This window comes from Anguilla anguilla, chromosome 4 (genome assembly GCF_013347855.1).
Source record: "Anguilla anguilla isolate fAngAng1 chromosome 4, fAngAng1.pri, whole genome shotgun sequence".
Taxonomy (NCBI): domain Eukaryota; kingdom Metazoa; phylum Chordata; class Actinopteri; order Anguilliformes; family Anguillidae; genus Anguilla; species Anguilla anguilla.
In genome coordinates this window covers 28,438,217-28,459,191 of record NC_049204.1, presented here as the reverse complement: position 1 = coordinate 28,459,191, position 20,975 = coordinate 28,438,217, and the positions used below count along the sequence as shown (strand labels likewise).

Below are 20,975 nucleotides of genomic sequence, written 5' to 3'. Positions count from 1 at the left end.
TTCAAAAGATACAATGCGGTGAATTACCCATGATATAAAGCATAGAAATGAGAAATTATTCAAATTTGTAGGTATACATGGAAGATATGCAAATACAATAACTATTTTTAGTTTAGTTTATTTGATGATTCACTTTAAATGGACAATTATATGATTGCAAACACCAATGTACATGCACAATTAAAAGAGCATCAAGGATAACACAAAAAAAAGTCACAGGACTTATTTCCATTGTGGTCTTTGCTGTAGCTAGATGTCATGGAGGTGTATGCGTGCATGTGTGTGTGCACGTACGTGTGTATGGGGCATATTCTGTACCAGCGCAACTAACGCACGGTACCTTCACCGCGTACCTGCTACGGCTAAAGTGCGTGTAAGCGTGTATACGTGTACTTTGGCGAGCTGTAGCAAACGCCACATGAACACACCACACCTGCAGTTTGATAGATAAATAGGCGTGCGTCTAGGTACGCGTTGTCTCAGGAGTGCATATACATTTTGTGTGCAGCAACAATCGCCAACACACGTGCACGTGTAAACTCAGCAGGTTAAATCAAGAGATCACTGGTTCAAAACTAGCTGGACTCGCATCCAAGTTCAAGTGAAACAATTAGATAAAGAATGTGGAACGCCCTAATCATTGTACCTGCACACTGAAGAAGGCAACATGCTGAAACGTTTGTGCATGATTCTGAAAAAAACAATAAAAAAAAAGAAAATAATGACATTTTTTGAAGCTTTGTAGCCATTTTTTGAGTGCGAACCAATTTCTTTTCAATTGATGATATTTCACTGGTTTCAACGCACCAAACAAATGAAAATGGGTGAGCGCAGTGATTTCTCTTGCTGTAATTTGGTTTCATTATTATAGGCTTATAAACTGTGGGTCTGCGCGGTGTTCTTTAGATTGTGAAATTAGCCTACATTGTGAAATTCTCAGATGACACCGCCATTCTTGGTTTATTACATAGAGATCAACACATCACTTTACCACTCCGAAATCGAACAGTTTGTGGACCTAAAGTCCGTGGGACAAATCTTATATTATCTTAGTTGGCAGTAACACCAGACTAGGAAAGCGACTGAAGACCTGCCAACTTACTTTCTTTTATTCTTTCAGCTGGGTGAAACTGTTATACACTTGAAAGACATATGTATCAACAACCTGGGCTGCGTTTCCGAGTTTCGATGTACCTTACAGTTTTACGAAGGTTTCTGAGTATTTCCCAGACTATACCTTAGCAGTTGCCTTAATGGACAGTTTCAAAGGTACGTCGTAAATTGAAGCTGGCCTTCACTGTGGTGCTGCAAAGTTTATCAATCGATGCCACGCGAATCGATTGTCTCACTTGTAAAGGCTTATGAATGATGTTTTAATATAACAAGTGTTGTCATAATTTTTACATCAGTCTAATATTGCAGAAGAGGAAGCTATGCCTACTTAAAGATCATCTGCTAATCTCTTTAAGAGTCAAGAAGAGACCTTGTGATAGTTTCAATAAATACATATACAGTAGGCTACAAAAGATGAAATAAAGGGCATCAATCGGGATATATAAGCCATAGTCTGGGACTTCTTGGAAGCCCAGGAAAAGGATATAGGCTACATATGGGTGAATTATTTTGTTCTTATTGAAACAAAGGTCTAATGTTAATTTGTTTTTGTCACACAATATAGGCAACTGTAGCAGCATGTCCACTGATTCCCGTTGACTTTTCTCTGCAGTGCAAAAATGATCGTAGATAAAAGGCAAACGCGCATCTGTGGAAATTCATCATGATTAATTCTGTACCGGGTATGCCTTATGAATAGGCCTACCTGTTAAAGTGATATGTTCATCCACCTTGATTTGCTGTGGGATAGTCTTAAGTTTAACCAAGAATATCATTGTTGGGTTCTTTACTGAAAATCGTAAAACAACATGGTAAAAAGCTTTGGATGCATCCAGGAAACACATTAGATTAGGCGTGTTGGCGTGTAGACGTAGGCTGCGCGCACATGCATGCATGCGCTCCACTTACAGCACCTACCTGCACGCCGATTTATCTATCTATCAAACTGTTAAGTTAGGTGAGGCGTATGTGTGCCTATGAGATTACATGTACAGGCAGGTTTCGTGTATGTGTGGCGTATGTCAGGTGTGGCGTACGTTACGCGCACACGCCTTCGCAATACAGGTGAATGTGTCATGGTTCTGTGTTCCTGTCTGTGTTTTCCCTGTTGGGCCGCCAGATGGCGGCACTTCTGTTTTGTGTCCTGCTCCTCCTGTGTAATTGTATGATTGTTTTCAATTGTCCTATTATTGGTTCTTGGTTGTCTCGTTTTCCCTTCCCTCTCTGTGGCCTGATTGTTCATGGTGCCCTCCTGTGTCTCGTCAGTGTCTGTTCTATTTAAGTTTCCCTCTTCCTTGACTCAGGTGCTGGATCCTTGGTTATGTCTGGTTGTGTTTGTGCGTAAGCCTCTACTCATGTACCTGCTCCATGTGTTCCTGCCCATGTTCTGGTTTCCTTGTGTTTTTGGATTTTCTTGATTTTCTTTGTTCCGGTGTTGTTTTGAAGTTTTCCTTCGTTTGTTGAAAGTTTCCCTGCAAAGCTTTTTGTTCCCTTTTGTTTCCTTGTTTTAGTAAAGTCTTTTGTTCTTATCATTTGTAGTTTTGTATTTTTCCCCCTCTGCGTTTGGGTCCAAACCCCCCACGCATCCTGACAGAATGCCTCAGCAACACTGCCAGCGCGACACCTACGTGACATGCGTGTAATGGCTGTGTCTCCATTGTGAGTCTATGTAAATTGTAGGCGTGCGTTCAGAGGTTTGATCTGATCGCGAGGTCTTAAGTAGGCGCTAATGACGCGTTTGAGTATGGTTTGGTGGCACGTATAATGCCCCATACGTGTGCGTACGTGCAGAGAACTATAGCCATTTGTTTTGAGTTATTAAATTAATATTGTCACGAGAACTATGCAAAGTATCTATGCATTTTCTTTTTGGATTGTTAAATTTATGTTCTATATAGTATTGCATTACCTTTTGCACAGTATGTTTGCCATTAAGAGACACAGGAGCACTTTTAAATATCAATATAAAAATATTAAATTAAATAAATTATATGAAATAAAAATGTTTTGCTTGTTTGCAAGGACCCCCATGTAAAAAAAAAAAAAAAAAAAAAAAAATTGATGAGACATATGGTTTGAGTAGCATAATGACACGAAAACAAAGGTATCTTCCAATGAATAACAAACAGGTGCTCTTATACTTTTCATGACATGTTGACATGCATTTTTTTCATTAACAATGCTCCAAGCCAGACTTGGAACAAACTGACTGGCTGGTAGCTCCACTGGGTGACACGTAATTGGCAATTGCATCGCCTGGGGCACAGAAGGGTTCCGCTGGTTTTAACGGGCTTGTAGCTACAAATAGTAATGGGATATTCCAAAACTGGCTATTCTCGGGCCAATGTTGATGCAATGTACTTTCTGACATGGCAAGAATCATCCCTAGCTTGAACTCGTAGTTCACATTCCTCTAGAGCTTTTCTTGGCCAATAGCTTGCAGTTCTCTGTCATCAGTATGCATACAGTAGGATATATACTTTCTGACATTACCTTACAGCTGGTAATGTTTTCAGTTTTTGGAATGCAAGATAGGTAGCATTGTTTTGTAAGAAGTTGTCGCCTACAGACTGTGTATCATTACGTTGCATTTTTATTATGCTCTGCCTTTTGGAATTCAGACATTGGAAATAAGCTGTAATCTAGATCTCATTAGAATATTCATTATTTCATTAGTCCTATTGGTTATTCATTTATAAAATTATTTATAGAGAGCTACTGTATAGTAATGCAAGTAAGCATTCAAATAAAGTATTCAAATTAATATTGTTGTATATTGACTTTACGCTACAAACATTTCTGAACAACCCCATTCCCATAGGGTTCATGTCTCTGAGGCCTTACCGTGCATGTCATTCTATGTTCATTTACATACCAATGTAGAAGTACTGCATAACAACTGGAATGAATCAATCACATGCTTCATCAATATTTCCTTTCAGTAAAGCACACTACCTTCTGACAAAGGATCCAGGTCCAGTTGAGTCCAAAATAAGCCTTAGTTACAGTATTATAAACAAATAGCTAACAAATGAAGCTATAACATCAAACATTACCAGCTTTGGGGAAAACATGGCTGCTACAGATTTTATAATATACAGTACTGTGCAAAAGGCTGTACAGCTAAGATGCTTTCAAAAATAATAAAATGAAAGGTTATAAATATCGAAAAAATTATATAAAGAGCAGTAAATAGTTAAAAACTAAATAAAATCAATGTTTGGTGTGACCACCCTTCGCCTTTAAAACCACATCAATTCTCTTAGGTACACTGTCCGGCAGTTTTATAAGAAAATCGGCCGGTAGGTTGTTCCAAGCATTTTGGAGAACATGCCACAGTTCTTCTGCAGATGTTGGCTGTTTCGCTTGCTTCTGGCTCTCCAGGTAATCCTAGAGACCCTTGATCAAGTTTTTTATCTGAAAAGTAGTCTATTACTTAAAATATTACATTTTTGTATTTTGTTAAATAAAGTATCGGTAAATTTTTTTTGGAAAATTCATGTTTGGAAATCTTAAATTTGCTCTTTTCTACTGACACACTAATGCGGAAAACAAAAAAATAAACATCTAATACCAAATATATACTATATATTATATTTAAAAATCTAGAGTGCCTAAGACTTTTGCACAGTACTGTATATAAGACATGGTAAATTTATTTTCACTGCAGAATATGAAAGAGTGCAGTCCCAGCCACCACATACATTCATTCAGCATCACTCATCCACTCAGCTAGTGGGTCAGCATCATCCTATCTTTATTTTTATAGATGCACTTAGTCTAGCTGCATCCCATGTCTGAGGATAGCTTGTTCATTCAAAATGTAACTAGAACATTTTTTTTAAACCAAAACAGGGCACATTGGTCCTAGTTTCAGTTGCAAAAAAAAGATCTGTATATAAATGGGGCCAGTGGATATGAACACTGGGACTCATCCTCCGACTCATAAATCAGTGTGACAATGCTGCATATGGATTTCATTAATCTAACAACAAAGTACTTTTGAACGGCAATTTCTATCAGGTGAATCCTGTTCACTGAAACACAAACATAGAAAACATGATGCATTTCATACAAAATGCCCTTTTGCTGTCAACCGTGTTTTGAGATCTGTTCAGTGGTCACAGTAAGAAATACACCAGCCACTATATAAAAATAATGAGAGGCTGCAAGAGTAGAGAAAATTCCCAAATAAACCAGAGATAATTTGATATCCCTCCAGTAGCAAACAGACCAGAGCTGGAAACTGTTTTAAGGCAGAGGAACTATTGCCGCTAGAGGAACAAAAAAGATCCCCTCCTCTGCAATTGTGCCCACATATTTAAATCCTTTCTTCTGCTGAGGAGGGGTGGGAGGGGAATATGAATTGGTCACGTGAGAAGCCCTGCTTAGTAAGCAGTGACGTCTGGGTGCTCTGTCACTGTAACGGCGTCTGTCAGAGTCCACATTTAAGCAGCTGCCTCCCCAGAGCAGAGGTGGCAGGAATCATTCCACTCCTCAGACCACAGCGTGTTGTCATATAGCCAACCACTGCTCAGCGCAACACTGCCCCTAACAACACAGAGGAAAGGATGCTGCTTTTTTTCTGTAGCACAGCTGAACTCTCGCTGGATTTCCTCAGCAGCGCTGTCCGTGCACTGAAGTGACCACTGAATTGGGAGAACAGGTCTGTGAGAGGAAGAAGCAAGAGAAAGAAAGGTGGAGGAAGAGCAGTTGTCATTTCTTTCCAACTGCAGAAACCAGAGCACAGGAATCCAGGAGCACTGGGACAGCAGACCAGGAAAAACAGAGATCATTACCGTGAGGGGAACACAGAGCTGGGGGAGGCAGGGTGGTGGGGGTGTCGGAGTGCAGGCTTGTTAAGGCAATGGAAATTATAGCAGGACTCTGAATGTAACAGATGGATGGACTCATTTCCAGGAAATAAAGAGTGCAGAGGATGCACACATGATTAAGGAGAGAAAAGGGACATTTTTGCAGCTTTTTGTGGTGGAAATTATGGTGTGCCATGAGTGTCAAGAGAGAGCAACAGCCCCCATGCTCTCAAATGGGGCACTGCATAAAGAGGTATGTCTTATTAGCACTGTGATATCTTCACTTGTGTTCGCTTTCCTTGTTACCAGAGATCTTTAAAAAAAGCGCATGACAATTATAGGGGCCAAGCAGGACCTCAATTGATCCAGCCCAGATCCCAGAATCTCATACTTACTGCACATAACGTACATCAATGTAGACAGGTGAACAGCCTCACAGCTAGAGACAAAATAGCTGGAAGGTAAGCAAAGCATATTTCTACTATTTAGGATATTTCTACTGGCTCAATCAGTCTGTGTGATTATCGATTTATGGACAATCCATTTTTAACCACTTAATCCAAATGAAATTTTTAATGGAAGCTGATCCTGAAACTGTGATCGAACTCCAAAAATAAATGGGCTAATGTAGCCTATTTATGACATCTATTTACCAGTGCACTTATCTACAGTGCTAAAAGTGCATGTGGGGTGCGTGTGTGTGTGTGTGTGTGTGTGAATGAGTGTTTTAGTGTGTATGTGGTGGTGTTGGGGGGAAGAGAAGTGTTTAGTTATGTAAAATATTGTTCACATAACTGTCATTGGCAGATATACGATTAATATCTGTATGAATTGGTTTCCAGGCAGAGGTGATTTCAGCTTACATTAGACCCATCATGAACACTCAAGCATGTACACACAGACCTGTCCAGGGATAGTAGTCAACTTGCCTGCACTTGTGGCCCCCACCATCCAGATTTCCAGTTGGCAAGGACAAACAAGGCTTGTACTTGATGAGTGAAACATCAGAATCTCCAGCCATGCTTATTAATAACAAAGTGCTTGTTCATTCCAGTAATGAGGCCTGGTATAGTTTGTTGATTACGTTCAATTTTAAAGGTAAGATTCCCAGGGCATTTTACTATTTGTTTATTTGGGAAATTGTATGAACAACACAGTCTGACAACAAAGCTAAGTGGCACACATTCAAAATACTTTATGCTTGTGGAAGTAATATGTAAGATAAAGACCTTTATCTTCACTAATTGCATGCACATACGCACACACACATATATATTTAGTGTACTGACAATGTGCTCATTTTTTATGATGTTGTTGCAGAAAGCATTGCTTTTACTGTGTCACAGCCACATTGCATTCAGATCCCTACATATAATACCGTATGTTTTGATTTCTCTCTGCAATTCTGTTACACACTTGTTTCCCTTTCTGACTCCAGTGGCATTTTATGAAGTAAAAGAGAAACACTAATGATATAAAGAAAGTCAAATCAAAAGGATACTATAGTCATGTGCAAACCACTCACTATACCTGACAACGCACATTTGTGAGTACAGTGGTGAAAAGAGCACAGACAATGCACTACCGAACCGTAGGGGAATGCGACACAGTCAGATTAATTTTTCTTCATTACATTCTCAACAAATGGATGAGTGCATGTATGAGGCACACCTGTATATCTATGCCATCCTAAAACAATACAAATAACAATGATCTATTTTATCTTAGCACAGTTCATGCTTGATAATGAAGTGGACTACAAGTAGTGCATGTCAGCTTAGTAGTGCTGTGTATCGCTGGGTATTTAATATATTGGCAAAATAATACAAGTTAAGGCCAATGATCATTTTTCATCTGGTTAAGTTAAGTCATCAAACATGTTCATCTCAAAAACCTGACATGATAAACAATATAATTTATAGCACACAAAGTTTTTAGCCAAAGTCTATTAAAAAATACACAAAAAAACCATCAAAACATCACTCAGAACCCTGACCTGGAATTTGTTAACCTTTAAAACATGGTATAGAAAGACTCCTTCCTATCTTCTGTGATTGCTGAAGCTGTACAAGCCCTTTTTGTTGAAAAGGTTAGCATGCCATGATTCATCCTTTGTGAATAACAAGCAAATGCCTCAGGAAATAAGAAATCTGATGAAGACAGGGAGTACTTACAATCCCCTGCTTAATACAGTGTATCATCACATCATCTATCTTATGATGATGAGAGGGTTTCTACCAACTGATCAATAACAAATGATAAAGAATGTCAATGCAGGAAAGCTGTGATAAAAGGAGGCAATTGCCATGAAGAAAACTTTTAACAAAAACTTGATTAATAAGTGTAAGTTTGAAGGTGAGCAATGGGTGAAGACGGTTATCACTGGCTGTTGACTTGGATTGGTCAGTTTGCTGAACCCCGAAAATTCATTTTGACAGATGAATTTTCTCCTTTGGTGTGGGAGCAGAGTAGGTGATCATAGCAGGAGACCATGAGAGTAGCCCAGGGCTACTTGACTGCCTTGTCGTTGGAGCCAGAATTTACACCAGCACTGAGTTGCAATTAACAATTAAGAAAACTTTTACAAATCATCTGACTTTTTCTACCAGTTAGTGGAGAGAAACACAATACATATTAGGCCAGTAACATAAAATTGGATATACGGTGAATAAAGCATAAACTAACATACGATGTCTGTCCAGGAAAAATAAATAAATTTGTTCTCTCTATTTTTCAGATAACATCAATATACAACATTTGAGGAGCAACTCTCCTGTCAGCTGTACTGCCCCATGGCATGATCACTTGTCCTGCAGGACAGTCCGAAAATCCCATCCGAGAGGCTCACAGGAAAAACATGTCATCATCCTTGTAGCCACCAATCTGCCAGCTCTGATAACCCACTGGCTGTTCACAACACATGCTTGGCTTGATTGAATGTGACCACCGCGCTTCACAGCAGTTTATTATCTGCATCATGCAGTGGAGAAGGCGACACTGCTGCCTGATAAAGATGACCTGGAATGTCAAGCGCTCCCTGTTCCGCACTCACATGGCCGGGCTCCTCTCCCTCGCCTTCCTGTTTGCTGTTTTTCTATTCTGCAGCCACCAGGACTGGCTTCCCAGCAGGACAGGGCTGAGGGAAAACCCTGTGGCCTACACTGTGCGGGGTTTTCGCTCCGCAAAGGGTGAGACCAATCAGAGCACAATAAGGAACATTTGGAAGGAGGTTCTCCATTCGGCTTCCAAACCCCAAACCAACTCTAGCTCAAACCCCAAACCAACTCACAGCTCTAAGGAGGTGTCCTTACAGGGGGTGACGGGGCTGGAGAACTCCTTAAGCACTAACAACAGCCTGTACCTGGAAATGGGGGTGAATGGGCAACCAGTCCCACAGCCTTACCGCTACCTCATCAATGAACCTCACATATGTCAAAACAGCAGTCCCTTTCTTATACTGTTGATTGCAGCAGAGCCCCATCAGGTAGATGCTAGGAATGCTATTAGGCAAACCTGGGGGAATGACAGTGTGGCTGGCAAGCTGGGCTTTGTTCGACTGTTTCTGCTGGGCCTGGGGAAGGATAGCAATGGTTATCAGCAGCGTTCCATTAAAAAGGAGAGTCAGCTCCACCATGACATCATTCAGCAAGAGTACCAGGACACCTACTACAACCTAACTATTAAAACATTAATGGGAATGAATTGGGTAGCTAAACACTGTCCACATGCTCATTACATCATGAAGACAGACAGTGACATGTTTGTGAATACAGAATATCTCATTCAGAAATTGCTCAAGCCAGACCTGCCACCCAGACAGAACTATTTCACAGGCTATCTAATGAGAGGTTATGCTCCAAACCGAAACAAGGAGAGTAAATGGTACATGCCACCTGAAATGTACCCCAGTGAGCGATACCCCATATTTTGCTCTGGAACCGGATACGTGTTCTCGGGAGACCTAGCTGAGAAGATATATAAAGCCTCTTTGAGTATACGCCGTCTGCACTTGGAGGACGTGTATGTGGGCATCTGCCTGGCCAAGCTACGCATCGACCCTGTGCCACCACCAAATGAATTTGTGTTCAACCATTGGCGCGTGTCCTACTCCAGCTGTAAATACAGCCACCTGATTACCTCGCACCAGTTTCAGCCTAATGAACTAATTAAGTACTGGAACCATTTGCAAAGCAACAAGCACAACCCTTGCATCAATGCAGCCAAGGAAAAGGCTGCGAGATACCGTCACAGAAAGTTACACTGAAAAGTATTTGTGTGAGATTCATAGAGGGACATGTACAGATCTCAGCACCTGACACGAGGGAACAGCACAGCAAAGGTTTTGGTACTGCATTAAAAAATGTAAAACATATTTTTTTAATTTAAAAGAAATGTTACGTATTGTACTTCTGTAACTTAATGTTTGGAAAGTATTTTTAAAAGGAAGTGAAATAAATGTTAATGTGCAATATTGTGCATGCACAAAACACGGGTGGTTAGTTCTCCACCCTGGGTGCCAATAAAAGTGTTAGAAACAAAGATGCCATTGACTTCGTTTTGGACATTTTTTTATGGACTATGCAAAGGGCTGAATACATTGTGGGTCCAATTCCAGGAAAATATCCACGATAGATCAAAACGACAAAACTACTCCAGCATATCAGTATTTAAACATTTTTAACCTTTTTTAAACAAGGGAAATATCTTCTCTGACTAAACCACATTCCTGACTATTTGCAATCAACAACATTATCCATCTGTCCACCCATCCATCCACCCATCCATCCATCTATTGTCTAACCCGCTTATACCTGGTCAGGGTCGTAGGGGGGCTGGAGCCTATCCCAGCACACATTGGGCAAGAGGCTAGAATTCACCCTGGTCAGGTCACCGAAAAAACTATTTGCAACAAAAATGTTAACCAAGTATTGAAATGAATTTAATCTAAAACATCACCCCAAATAGCTCTGTCAGGTGGCAATCAAATCACATCCTTCCACTACACCCTCAGCATAATTTCATCAAATAAATATATATGAAAATAAATGATTATAATAAATAAATATATTACATTTTACAGCTTCCATTGGTACTGTGTTTTGTGATTCTGATGCATGTCATTTTGTCATTGCAAGTGTTTTCATTGATTTTTAAAAAATGTAATCAACAATTAAATGATTATTTAATTATGAAAATACAAAATAACATCAACTAAACAGCACACAATTTCTAAAATTTTGTTTTATGTCATCATGTTGTACAGTAACTAAATAGAAATCTATTCAGAATATTAACAAATGATAGGTTAGGGGAATGGTAAATCAGGAAAACTTCCATCAATGTGCCACCCTTACAGCCATAACTATTTACTTCATGTTGTGTCAGCTAGCTAGATATGTGGAAACAATATTAACTTTTCACTTCAGTGGTTGCATGTTAATTACGGCTGAGATTCAATACACATTAGCTAGCTTGCTGCCATCATCTAACTACTGCCAAGTAATCTCATTTTAATTTAACATCCACATGGCAGTAATATTGAATATTATGTTCATGCAGACCTGGGTGAAATACGCATTTGTTTTGGATTCAAATACTTTTCTGTGCTCTATTGATCTTGCTTGGTGTAATTGAGCCTGCCAATATGACCAGAAGGAGGGGTTTGCATTTTTTGAGAGTATTTCATTGGTTCCAATACACCAGACAAAATCAGTAAAGTATAGAAAAGTATTTGAATCCAAAACAAATACGTATTTCACCCAGGTCTGCTTGTAAGATAGCATGATGGGACAGTGCATCCTCATATGTTCTGTTGGTAACTAATATGTACTGACAAGTTCTGAAAATCTAGTAAAGCAACTTAAATTTGCTCATATTTTCCACCTGCATGTTTCAAGTCAAGGAATTTCAACTTTTCACACATTCAGGAAATGTTACTCATTTAGTTAAGATCTTTCTTCCATTTCAATTGTTAATAGATGTGTGACTTGTCCATTTATTCCTCCATTATCCCACTCTGCTGAATGATAAGGGATATTACCAGTGATTCCATTGCCATGCATAAGGTTTCTTCTAAAGCATGGCAACTCTAAGAGGTGGTGCTCGCAGAAGCGCTTTTTAAAACTGAAGCTGGCTTGCAGTGGCCTTGGCCCACACTGTTTACATCTTCAGATTCCCCAGAGTATCACATGCTGCCTTCAGTCAAGTGAATTAAGGGAGGGCAGGACAACCTAATCAGGATCATATCTTCTAGGTAATTCCCTCTGAGGAAAAAAACAAACTTGCATGAGATGTATGACTGGCAAAAGTCTTAAGAAAGATTTGGAAAAGGAAGATAAAGAGTGTGAAATAGCTATCAGTTAAATATGTGATAAATAAGTGATCTGTAATATTTGCTAAAATAAAGCCCCTACTTGTGATAATTGTTATATGCTGTGGGACTGATTAAAATTAATTTTGAAAATTTGTGTGTTGTACATATTCACTAAAGTGAAACCTGGAAACAGATGGAGATGTATGGTATGATAACGCAGAGATGCATCATCATAGCTTTGCTGCTATGAGAGTGGAAGAGTAAATTTGAGCAGAGAAACAGGAATCTAGACCCCTCCAAAATAGACCTCTTCCAGCAATATGGCACTGCTCTTAAGCAAGTCTGAGATTATTGATATTAATTTAAATATGCAATGTAAAATAAGACTGACAAAAGACTGTCTCTGAAAGGTGTTAGCATCTTGTGAACCTTTTTTTGCCACATGTAAAATATACGCAGTACTGCAAATGTTGTTCAATCATATATAATACAACCCTTCAATGCTATTTTCTCTTGGCAGCATTTGACAAGTCTTTTGACAACACAGCAAGCTTTAACATTGTTATATCACAGGCCTCTAACAGGGTCTCAGCTGCTAGACATTGTTTACAGTGTGAAAGCAAATGGAATAGTTTGAAGCCATCTGCAAGAAGTGTACTATGGGAGCCTGTTAAACACAGGCTTGTGACAGGTTTTGCTGGTGCCAGGTTACAAAATTAAAGTCTGCCCACAAAGGCAATCCTTCCCCAGAGACTGACTTTGTAAAAACAATTCAGGAAATCTTTGTAACTACAAGCCAATTTCACCTTTTCTTCTACCATACTTTAGAAGATCATTGATTCCAAGAAAGCTGATTGCATAAGACTGGCTCAACACAAAGACTTTCAAAATCTTAGATAATTATGGGAAATTAAATGCAATATAAATGTAATATTGTTTGAATTATTTTACCTCTGGATAGAGCGAAAATGTAAGGAGAATGATAGTAACTTTGTTCTTGTTGTGCTTCCATTAATCTTCTGCTCTTGTCTTCCATGTGTTTCTCCTCGTGGCTTCCATTTAATTGGAGTGATTGATGTTGCTGACTAACTTGTTATGTTTGAGTTTCATTAAAAGAAATTGCAGGAATCAAGATAAGGGCAATGAAAGCCTAAATAAAACTGACAGCTTTTTAAATTGGAACAGTATTTCAAGCTACTTCTAAAAACAGACCCTTGGAGATGCACCACATGTTCCTCAGAACTGACCAAATATCTATGCAAACTAGTCCACAATAAGGCACATGCTCCTCTCCTCATTCTGCAAACAGCAGAAAACATCATTGCTGAACAACAAATCCACAAGTCTAAAATGGGTGAAATTTCTATATGCTCTTACATGCGCAGTTGAATCCTCTTGAAATAGCCTTTGATGTTCAGCTCACTCATTCTTAAATGAAGAAGAAAATAATCAGTAATTCCAGAAATAATTGGCATGGGACATCGGCAATTATAAGTGAAAATGTGTTTAGAAGTTAATCTAGTTTAGCTAATCTAGCTCCAGATGCTTATACACATAAATACTTAAATAGAGGACACAAATATACATGTAAACACATCATTGACTGGATGCCAATGTCTGATAAAACTAACACAGTAAAGTGTGTGTGTGTGTGTGTGTGTGTGGTTGTGTGCATGCGTATATGTGTATATCTGTAGTCATTTAACAATGTCTCAGCTCCCCAATCAAAAGACACAATATTTTAAGCAAAACAAATTAGATGCTTTGTTTAGATGCCGGGCCATATTAAATGTAAGATCAGGACATAATACTTGCATGTCTGCATTCTCTTTGAATTGTTTTATGTGTATTTAGGGGGCATGTTCCTATTCTCTTCCTCTCACTAGCTGCAGTAGTATAGCCTTAAGCAAATTTTGATAATTGCACAACATGATTAATCACTTCAATATGTGTGAAGTATAGTGCTTTTAGAAAGCAATATAAAATAAGGTTTGTCATTTTTTTTCTTTTCTGGGTTCTGCTCTGCCTAAGCTCATTATCATGCATAGCAACCTTTGTTGCCCAAGGTCAGGCTTCAGAAATGATGTAGACTATACTGTTGTTATAGTTCATCCGCATTCCCCTACAGTCACTCTAGACAGGCTGGTAATCAAGTCAACTGCTTTGCAAAAAAAATCCTGACATTTTAATTCATTATAATTAGCCCATCTGTCATCTCAGAAATAAACAAATCTGCTTTCTTAAAGTGAAGCATGTACATTTAAACCACAAGGAAGAAAAAATCAAATAGCTCTCTTGCCATCTCAATATAAGAAGAGGGCCAGAGACCACATTGAAAATGCATAATCAATAGTAATAATCATGCAAAACTTGTATTAAGTCAATTGTTCATTTTTAAATTAATAAAGAATTTAGATTTTAAAAAATGTATTTATTCAGAACATAAATATCTAGATATTATATTCAGAACATCATTAATGTTATGATTATAATAAATGTCAGATTAATATTCAGAACATAAATATATATATTTTCAGTAGCCTTCATGTAACAAGCATAGATGAAATGTCTAGCAGAGAGATTCATGTGTCGTCTGGTAAACCACCAAGCTGTCATTCACTGAAAGGAGATGGGTGACATATAAGGCTTTGTCTAAATGCCATCAGTTTAAACAAGAATGTACAGCATTTCAGATATAAATCAAACAGAAGAATGATTGGGCTGTTTCATTTCCATGGCAACCATTCACTGATCTCTGTAGCTCTGTTTCAAAGGAAAGTGTCAGTGACAGTGGGTTGTAGAGAGAGGTAATCAGAGGCTAGGCCACCAGAGAGGGGAATGTACAGGGGACAAAAGAAGTATTTTCCAGCAGAGGATTCTGCACCACAGACCTCCAGAGGGATGATGTTTAATAAATGCTTGCACGTGTGTATTGTGAAATGGCACCAAGTCAAATGGAAAATGTCACTGGATAACAAACAACTTCATTTGAATATTTGAAGATTTTCTACTTTTGAGGTGTTCAGAAAGCTTATAGCTTAGAAGTATGGGAAACAAGACTTGCTGTGTACTGTTTACCTTGTGTTTTTGATTCTATTGCGTGGGTCCTCCACTTTTAAATTGTCACATCAATAAGTTTTTAAGCTTGTGGCAGTAGTAAATTCTCCAAGTTCTCAAACCATAACGAACTGAGAAACATTTTGTGTGTTGCACATATTTTGATGACAAAAGATACATGTTCTCATTCACTTTTGTGTTGACATTAGCACTTTATCCACGCCTCCTGAGAATAACAAGTTGACTGTGGCCTTCATCAAACAGTATGCCTGAAGTAGCCTACATAGAAAACTAATTCTGATGCATCTAAACATTTTATTGTGAAAAATGTTAGAGGCTACTTAACCCAGTTTATTTAGCTTAGACCTAAAGTTGGTGTTCTTTAATAGTAAAATCAAATATCAAGAATAAATAAGTAAGCCGACTGTTGTTCATAACATCCAATTTCTTACATTTGTTACTGAAGTGTATTAAACTATGAATGTTTATGATTAATTAAATAATTTGGATTAAAATACTGCAGAAAATACAAACATTTTGCCTAGCCCTATTATTGAATCAATGTTGTAATCATTGTTTGCACCTATGTCTTGTTGTATTGTGTATTTAGGTTTTCGTAATTGCCTTGTGCGTCCTGAGGTTCCTTGCCTTCTGTTTGCTTGCTGTGAGTTATAGAGTCACTTGATCTTTGTAGTCTGGAGGTCCAGTCATTTTGTTATTTTCACTATACCAGTGGTTACTTTGTTCCTGTGTTCATTCAGTACCCGTGCTTTATTTAGTCAATTATATCGTTTCACCATTTCCCCTGCCTCCTGCTTTTTGCTTCACTGCATTTGGATCCACACCTCAGTCCAACATAACATTAATAACTATGAGGTTAAACAAACAAATAAATAAATAAATAAATAAATAAATAAATAAATAAGTAAATAAATAAATAAACAAATTAGTACAACTGAAATGAATGCTTACAAACATTACAAATACTCAACAGTAATATATGTGAAAAGGAGTAAATAACTTTTGAAAAGAATTTAAATATGAGCATGAATGAATGGCAATTTAACAAATTGAACCAGAGGGACAAAAACAATGCATCCCTATCCCACAGTGAATTCAATGCCATTTAATTTTTTTAATTTTCAAGTCTGGAACTTTTTCTACTCACTTTCAGTAAATAGTTCATCCTCATTTGGAGGTTTAATTTGTGACTGTATGTAGTCAACCTTTTGGAGCAGATGCTCTTCAAGGCCTCCCTGCTCTGGGCTCTTCCTCTTTCCTGGGAAGAAGGTTTAGGCAGAAGGTTTAGGGCATAGGTTGGGTGATGGTTAGAGGTGGGGATGATGGGAGAGAGAAAGCTGGGGGTTCCTGGTGAGAGTATTGGGGTCGATAAGAGTGATGAGGCAACAAGGAGGAATTGGACTGGGGATCCTCTTCTGAATGAGGGCTTCTGTCATTTTGTCACTCCTACTCCCGCCTCCACAGGCTCCATGTGGAGAATAACATGATCTTCCACCTGGAGACATTACCATCCTCCCCGACAGGTAGCAGATTACCACTTGTTGGTCTCTGTTACATATGGGGCTCAAGAAAGTTCATGATGTTATAATATTTCCATATTTTTTGAGAAAATATGGAATAGGCTGGAGCCTAACCCAGCATGCATTGGATGAAAGGCAAGCTACACCTTGGACATATCATTCACTCACACGTTCATTCTCCAAGGACAATTTAAACTCTCCTAACCTGCATGTCTTTGGACTGTTTGAGGAAACCGGAGTATTCAGAGGCAACCCACATGGACATGGGGAGAACATGCAAACTCTGGAAAGAATGATTACCTTCTTGCTGTGAGGTGACAGTGCAACTCACTGCACCACCATGCCGCCCTTATTATTATTGTTGTAACTTTTGCTTAATGAGGCTCCGATCAAACATAAATAATCATTAGAACTAAATGCCCAAACCAAGAACTACCCAAGCAATATAGTAAAAGACAAACTTTTGTCAAAATAAGCAATAAAAGGAAATGGAACTCCACCACTGCAACCTAATATGGTACAAAAATTAAATGGAGCAAAACAATATAAAACGACCACTGGACCAACGCATGAACTACACAAATCAATAAAAATTACGTATGATATTACGATACAACATCTGTTTGCCTTGTAAAACAGAAATAGGTTTTCCAGACCCTTAGCTTTTCCAATCATAAAAGTGGTCCACTTGACTGTCAGTTTTATTCTCTTCAAATCTGTCCTGGGCAATCTGGCATGTTTTATTTATCTTTTATCTATCTTTTATCCATGGATTACTGGGCTCATGAAGCAGTGAAATCTTTCCAGCTACCTTAATAACAAATACAATAGATGTCCATGCCTGGATAGTTACCAAAACACAAAAACGAACCTAAAAAAGATGATATTGAAGATGCACAATGTCTCTACTGGTATCCTAAGGGTTCCCACAACCTTGTTGGTACTGCACACTGTCAGAACAATCCAGACATTTGTTCACAGGACGCACATACTGAATTGACATCCCACCAGTCAAATTTACGTCAGCTGCAGTCTCGCTTATGTATAGGTTTCAAGAGAATACTTACTTTGCACATTCCAGTAACCTTCCTTAAACAATGGTCACCTTTAATAGTGTGGCACAACACAAAAAGCTAATCTTGTCTGATGCCTGAAGAAAGCTACTACAGAGAGAAGCTGAAAAATTCATGAAAAACGTAAGGTTTAGTCGCAAACAGCTTTCTGTGGAAGATAGCAGCACACTTCCCCTACCAATTAGAGCAGCATCAACTGTACTTAAAGCCATTGCTCTGTATTTTGCGGAAGGGACATTAATAAAAACACATCAAAGTGTCTCTTTCCTAGTGGCCATTTTAATCACCATGTAAGTGTAAGCCGGATACTATTGAGCTGTTCTCCTCTACAGACAATGACCTATGACAGTGGCTGCAATTAAGCCTTGTTGACTAATGACATAGCTGGGAAAAATGCAGTGACCTGTGATTAAATGACTAGTTACATAAGCTGCGTTTCCACCGCAGGAACTTTACCCCGGAACTAGGAACCTTTTGAGGAACTCAGTGCGTCTCGACCGCAGGAACTAGGGTCTAAATTAAGTTCCGGGGTCTTTATTTTACCCTCAAAAACGTCCCTGCTCGGGGGGTATTACTTTCCAAAAGTACCGGAACCTTTGGGGTGGGGGGCAAGCGCTGAAAATTTCTGATTGGTCGACTACTTGTGGTGTTTTATTTCAACCGCCATGTTTAAAAATCTGCAGCCGCAAACCGATTATTTATTTTCATAATAACTTCAAATCAAACTTGTATGTTATGCGGCGCAGTAGCCTAGTTTTGGTTATAGCCTGCCAACGTCTTGGAATTATAACGTGTGCTCTTCTGTTCTTTTTTTTCTTTAGTATTCGTTTTATAAAATGCTAAGCATTCATGCTGGGACAGCATATTAAGTACCAAAACATTTCAAACGGATTAATTCGGTTGCTGAATATTTTCTTCTGGATTTTCTTTGTTAGCCCGTTGTAATTGACTCAAAACGTTTGATACAGTTATGTGAGGTATGCGGTAGTTCTGCGTAATTCACATTGGTGATACAGTGAAAGCAAACTGGAAATCACCTTCCGCACTTTTTGTCAGGGTAAAATAACAGGTTAATTCTAGTAATCGTCCCTTTTGCTTTTTCAGACTGCCGTAATTTTACTCTGCCATTCTTCAATTCCACAAAAAGACCAGGAAGACTATGGACTAATTTATGGTGCATAGTTCGCATCTGGAGGGCACACTTCGCTGCTCGGCTAGCAGTAACTTCGAAGGAAAGCAAACGGTGGCTGTACCACTGCTAATTTAAATTTTCACACAAGTCCGAGTTTTCATTCTATTCTTGTCATTTTGCGATTAGCCTATATGGAATTGACGATGAGAAAGTAATCAAACAGCAAATTGTTTACAACGTGTGCATGTTTTCTGCTGTTGTTGCCAGTTATATTGGAAATGTGAATGCATTCTGTCGCCTCGGATGTCAAGACATGAAAGCGAATGTTAGCATAAAAACATAATGAATGTGTTTGAGATGATATATAAAACAGTTACAATCTGACTATTGGTCTGTTATATCCTATTTGTTGCATAACGGTCCAAGTTCAACTACCAACGACAGTTTTGCTTGACAACGGTAAAATATGCCCAAACGGCTGCAGAAGAATATTTAAATTCCAGGTGATTAAATCGATAAAAATCAATAAATACAAAAGTAACCATATATAGTCATTATTGGTAACCCGTTGTATATATGTGGAATAAACCCCTCCGGGCTGTCCTGGTTATTAGAAAATAATGTAGGCTACTTCGGTGGTAGTATGGGGTTACAGAAGAAATCATAGGACAGATGGACCGACGACAACGTCCCTTTTTCATACGTCAGTGGGCTAATTTGCCTAATCTTTGCGGGACTTTAGACCGCGGTGGAAACGCAGACAACAATGGGCTGAAGGAACCTTTTAGTTCCTTGAAAAGTAGTTCCTGGGACTAGTTCCGGGTACTTTTGGTGGAAACGCGGCTATACAGTGCCTTCGAAAAGTATTCAGACCCCTTCACTTTTTCCACATTTTGTTATGTTACAGTTTTATTATAAAATGGATTAAATTCATTTTTATTCTCATCAATCTACACACAATACCCCATAATGACAAAGTGAAAACACGTTTTTAGACATTTTTGCAAATTTATATTAAAAAGAACTGCAATATCAGATATCTTTTCTAGTCAAAATTATGGGTTTTTTGGCATCATTCCAAACAAAATGTCTATATAGATTATTTATAAAATCTGCTGAAGGGAAAAAGGTATTCTTGATTAGATTTTTGATGCAGTCCGCAGTCCATAAAGTGGCTGACTCTCAAACCAAGTGAAAAAATGTCCAATATGTCTAGCCAGGTTTGGGGATGGGGCTGGAGCTGTCGGCGGAAAATGGCAGCGTGCCCAGGGAGAAAACATAGGAGAAAATAAGGTACTGTACAATTATGCGATTAAGAAAAATGAATGTAGAGTGTAATATGCAAAAGCTTCAAGGTGTTCTGCTATGACAGCATAGCTAAAATATGTGAAGAAATGGGATGAACACAACCACAAGAGTGATCGTGGACTTACTGTACCCCAACACAACACAGTACAGCAAACTATGGGATTCACATACAGTGGCAGGGCAACAGCAATGCCAGCTCAGCTCACATAACAGCTCTATGGTCCTGATTCACCCCTTACAGGCACCCTTAACTATGTGATTAAAGAGGTAAGTTTTCAGCCAACACAAAGAAAATCCGGATGAAAATATTCAGCAACCGAATTACATCGTTTGAATGTTTTGGTACGTAATATGCTGTCCCAGCACGAATGCTTAATATTTTATAAAACAGAATTAATGCTAAAGCAAGAAAAGAACAGAAGAGCACACAAAATAATCCTCAATGTTAATTTCTCATCTGTAGACGTTGGCAGGCTATAACCAAAAGTAGGCTACTAATGTTTGAATTCAAGTTATTATTTAGAAAATAATAAATTGGTTTGCGGCTGTAGATTTTTTAAAATGGCGGTTGAAATAAAATGCTGCGAGTACTCGACCAATCAGAAATGTTCAGCGCTTGCGCCC

General features: G+C 38.6%; 1 protein-coding gene across 1 annotated transcript; it reads left to right on the top strand.

Annotated features, from left to right (window-relative positions):
- Window positions 1–5,534: 5,534 nt before the first annotated feature.
- On the top strand, window positions 5,535–10,928 carry b3galt2 (UDP-Gal:betaGlcNAc beta 1,3-galactosyltransferase, polypeptide 2). The gene is made up of 2 exons (XM_035413104.1): window positions 5,535–6,180; window positions 8,665–10,928. The coding sequence occupies exon 2, from the start codon at window positions 8,848–8,850 to the stop codon at window positions 10,189–10,191; it is 1,344 nt and encodes a 447-aa protein (XP_035268995.1). The 5' UTR covers window positions 5,535–6,180; window positions 8,665–8,847; the 3' UTR covers window positions 10,192–10,928.
- Window positions 10,929–20,975: the final 10,047 nt, after the last annotated feature.

Bases quoted from the DNA above. Each gene is read 5' to 3' on its own strand.
- b3galt2 (XM_035413104.1), top strand. From the start codon at position 8,848: ATGCTTGGCTTGATTGAATGTGACCACCGCGCTTCACAGCAGTTTATT.